Consider the following 4736-nt stretch of genomic DNA (forward strand, 5'->3'; position numbering starts at 1 on the left):
CATAAAATGGAGAATTCTGAAATATTAAAGTGGTGAACTTAAAATTTTTCCTGACTTAAGTGTAACTTTAAACACTTGATGTTAACTCAGTATTAAATCCTGGATGTAGCAGTGTTACCTCTGTGTGTGTTTTTTAAGGCAGGGGGGCTTATGTTTTTTTAGTGGGCCAGCTAGGCAAATGGGCGGAGTGAGACTTCTAGGAAAAGTGAAAAGCTTTCATTTGAGCTGGCACAGTTAGGAGGGCAAGCAAGCATGAAGATATATGTTTTTCTTTAAGGGTATGGATTGCTTAACCCTGACTCGAGTGTAACAAAGTTGTTTAAAGAGAAGAGATTTTTCTAACTGCAACATGATTTACTGACAACTACAAAATATCGACAGGCTTCATTGATTTAAACCATGGCAACGGCAACCCTGACAGGTTTCTCTGTAATGAGCCTGCTGAGCCTTGGGTACCTAAGCTGGGATCTGATGGGTCCAAATCAGGTGGAAAATGAGCCTGATCAATTTTTTGATGGCAGGTCTCCTGTCCAGCAGCCTCCTCATATAATCTTTATCATGACAGATGACCAGGGATTCAACGACATTGGCTACCACAGTTCTGATATTAGCACACCAGTGCTGGATAAACTGGCTGCAGGTGGTGTGAGGCTGGAGAATTACTACGTACAGCCCATTTGTACACCATCCAGAAGTCAGCTCATCACTGGAAGGTAGGAGTGTTTTTCATAGTATGTTTTTTTTTATTTTTTTATTTCCATCTGAAACAAACAAAGATATAAATAAACACTGCATATTTTCATTTTATTACATGCAGCATGCCAGACCAAATAACATGTGGAACAATACAATTTTGAAATATATGGACATTTAAAATACACAAAATTGCCTTATCATGTCAATCTACCAAATTAAATAGGACATCTAGTGGGAATTTATTTTTAATTTTAATGAAAACAATATTTAAAAATAATGTAAATTTAGTTTTAGTGTCTTAGTGGCAAAAGCAGTTCTTCATGATAACTGCATGCACCCATGGACCAATGTTTTGCTATGTCTTGTTTAATAAAACAAAAACCTACAAGGGTCATATAAATAGCAAATCTGACAAAACCAATAATAGATAATTATTTTTTTTTAAATAAAAGTTAAAAAAACCAGACATCAAAAAGTTAGAAATCGCTTCCATGCTTCAACAGAATGATTGAAAAAAAATAAACTCATGAAACAGGCCTGAACAAAAAATGATAGGGCCCTTAAATTAATATTTTGTTGCACAACCTTTTGATGCAATCATTGCAGTCAAGCAATTCCTGTAACTGTCATTGACAGTGGCAGGAAAAAGCTTTGTCTGACAAGTTGCGGGGCCTCTACCCTCCCAATTCTGAAAATTCATACCTGTTTTATATTTTCCTAAAACTGGCCATTTCTCAAGGTTTCTTTGATTCTTTCTATGCCAAGACACATATAATTGCTCTTTATTCAGGCAACTAATATTTTTTTTAACCAAAGTATTAGTTTATATGTGTAATTCATTTTGTGAACATTTTATAATTCATTTTAAGATTTCATGAAAGGGTTTTAAAAAGAAAAATGGCTTGAAATGCAAATATATAAAGAATAAACAGGAACTTTATGCAGCTATTTCGATAGAACCTTTACAAACTTATTAGAACTATTAAATGGTTGGATGACATAGAAACAGGCAGACAATGAAAAGCAACAGGGGTCTGGCACTTAAGTAGAGGAGGGCAGGTAATGAGGAGAAAACAGATTAACTGAATCTACTAATTATGAAAGCCTCTGACTGAGGGAGAAATGTTTAAACAGACTTAACAGGTGACAACACATTTTAGCCTGACTTTGTACATCCACTTCTTTGATGTACCGTTTCCTTCTATTAGACCTCCTGTTGTTTATCAGAGCTGACATCACAAGTGAATTTCTCCGTTGTGAGATAAATAAAGTCCTTATCTCATCTCATCTTATCTTAAACATACTAGGGAAAACCTATCCAAAATATAAGAATAGCCATTAACTAAAGTAAAGACAAAACCAACTAAATACTAAAAAATAAGGAAGAGAAATAGACAGAGAACTTAAACAGCAAAAAAATAAATAAAAATAAATAAATAAAAAGCTAATGACAAGCTAATGACAAAATTATTAAAGTTAACCAAAGAAACAAATAGTGTACAAAAGTAAATCAAAAGACTTTAAAGAACCCACCCATGTGACTTAGTAGGATTTTGGAAAGACAGAGCATTCACCCACACAAACTAAGTTATTAAGTTCTGTCAAAAGGGCCTAATAAATACTCATAACGGCAATTTAATTTAAAACAGAAGCTCATTAGCTACTTTCGACATCCAATTGAAATGTTTTTTTTTCTGTGTAGATTAAGTATCATGAAGGCTGAGTTATATTTAATTAATTTCCTTATTATATGTAACTCTGCAGGTATCAAATTCATACTGGTCTTCAGCACTCCATTATACGTCCACGTCAGCCTAACTGCCTGCCCTTCGACCAGGTCACCCTCCCTCAGAGGCTTCAGCAGCTAGGCTACTCCACCCACATGGTGGGCAAGTGGCACCTGGGCTTTTACAAGAAGGAGTGTTTGCCAACTCGTCGAGGATTTGACACATATCTGGGCTCTCTGACAGGCAGCATGAACTACTACACGTATGAGTCCTGTGATGGCCCCAAGATTTGTGGCTTCGACCTCTATGAGGGGGAGTCTGTCGCCTGGAGACACAGGGGCAAATACTCAACACATCTCTACACACAGAGAGTTCGCAAGATCCTGGCATCCCATGATCCTCTTTCCCAACCACTCTTCATTTTCTTGTCCTTTCAAGCTGTTCACACACCTCTGCAGTGTCCTCAGGAGTACATCTACCCATTTAATGAAGTGGAGAATGATGCACGAAGGAAGTATGCTGCAATGGTCTCAACAGTAGATGAAGCTGTTCGCAACATAACACTTGCTCTCCGCAAGTATGGATATTATAAAAACAGCGTCCTCATCTTTTCCACTGATAATGGAGGCCAGCCTCTTTCAGGGGGCAGCAATTGGCCACTTAGAGGACGTAAAGGCACTTACTGGGAAGGTGGTGTCCGTGGTTTAGGGTTTGTCCATAGCCCTCTGTTGAGGAAGAAAAGGAGGGTTAGTAAAGCTCTGGTACACATTACCGACTGGTATCCCACACTGGTGGGATTAGCAGGTGGCAATGAATCCCTGACTGAAGGGGTTGATGGTTACAATGTCTGGGAGGCCATTAGTGAGGGAAAAGAGTCACCCAGATATGAGATCCTCCACAACATTGACCCTTTGTACAACCACATGCGCACTGGCTCTTTGCAGAGAGGATTTGGGATTTGGAATACCACAATTCAGGCCTCCATACGATCAGGAGACTGGAAACTCTTGACAGGAGACCCTGGTTATGGAGATTGGATCCCACCTCCTATTCTTCCAGGCTACCCCAGGGATTATTGGTACCTGGAGCGTCACATTAAACCCCGCAAATCAGTGTGGCTCTTTAACATCTCCGGAGACCCATACGAACGTTTTGACCTGTCTGAACAGAGACCAGATGTTGTAAAAGAGCTCTTAGCCAGACTAGTGTACTATAACCGGACGGCGGTACCAGTAAGATACCCAACAGAGGACCCACAGGCAGACCCCCAGCTGAACGGAGGAGCCTGGGGTCCCTGGATGGGTGATGAGGAGGATAAGAACTTGGATACTCTTTTTCAAAAACAAAACACTGAATGGGGGAGGAAGCTTAAGATATTAAAAAACAGGTCATTATTTAAAAATCTCAATACAAGGATGATGTCCAACATAATATAGAAGAAAAATAACTAAGATTAAACTGGCTGAAATGAACTCTGTTCAAATAAGAAACTGTGAATTTTCCCTTAATGAGGAACTAATTCTTAAAGCAAATAATGTAACTTTACACTGCTGATTTATTTCAATTTATATTTAGTTGAAATGTATTCCCAAGCACAACATTATGACAACAAGTTACACATTTGGAAGGAAATATGTTCTCCAGTTGTATTTTAACAAAAGGAGCAAGCAATCTTTTCAAGGAGCAATCTTTTCTAAAACAAACAATGTTAGTTTTAGAAAAGATTCGGGAGAGGGAGGGGGAAGTGGGTAGCACTGCTGCCTTGCAGCAAGAAGGTTCTGGGTTCGATTCCTGGCCCGGGGTCTTTCTGCATTGAGTTTGCATGTTCTCCCTGAGCATGCGTGGGTTCTACTCTGGGTACTCTGGCTTCCTCCCACAGTCCCAAAACATGACTGTTAGGTTAATTGGCTTCTCTAAATTCTCCTTAGGTGTGAGTGTGTGCGTGAATGGTTGTTTGTCCTGTTTGTCTCTGTGTTGCCCTGCGATGAACTGGAGACCTCTCTGGGTGTACCCCGCCTCTCGCCCGTGGACAGTTGGAGATAGGCACCAGCACCCCTCGTGACCCCAGTTGGATTTAAGCGTGTCAGAAAATGGATGAATGGATGAATGGATGGATGGAGAAACAGTATTGCTAAACTGGTCTAGTGATACACTGACACTAGATCATTCCAGTCTATGTATGAGTACAAATACGGATATTTTAGTACTCACTAATACTGATTATTTAACTTCACTTATGTCTACATTCTGCCTGAATTACAACATTTACGAAATGATTTTTAGAGGTGGAGGAAAATTCTGTATGTTTTAATA

General features: G+C 39.2%; 1 protein-coding gene across 1 annotated transcript; it reads left to right on the forward strand.

Moving 5' to 3' along the window:
- The first annotated feature begins 237 nt into the window (after window positions 1-237).
- On the forward strand, window positions 238-4288 carry LOC107098621 (arylsulfatase I-like). The gene is made up of 2 exons (XM_015396393.1): window positions 238-713; window positions 2461-4288. Exons 1-2 carry the CDS (start codon window positions 400-402, stop codon window positions 3857-3859), a joined length of 1713 nt encoding a protein of 570 aa, XP_015251879.1. The 5' UTR covers window positions 238-399; the 3' UTR covers window positions 3860-4288.
- Window positions 4289-4736: the final 448 nt, after the last annotated feature.

Source organism: Cyprinodon variegatus, unplaced genomic scaffold, assembly GCF_000732505.1.
Source record: "Cyprinodon variegatus isolate N-32 unplaced genomic scaffold, C_variegatus-1.0 Scaffold794, whole genome shotgun sequence".
Lineage (NCBI taxonomy): Eukaryota > Metazoa > Chordata > Actinopteri > Cyprinodontiformes > Cyprinodontidae > Cyprinodon > Cyprinodon variegatus.

Coding starts and splice junctions, on each gene's coding strand:
- LOC107098621 (XM_015396393.1), top strand. CDS start 400: ATGGCAACGGCAACCCTGACAGGTTTCTCTGTAATGAGCCTGCTGAGC. Junction 714..2,460: donor AGTCAGCTCATCACTGGAAG/GTAGGAGTGTTT, acceptor GTAACTCTGCAG/GTATCAAATTCATACTGGTC.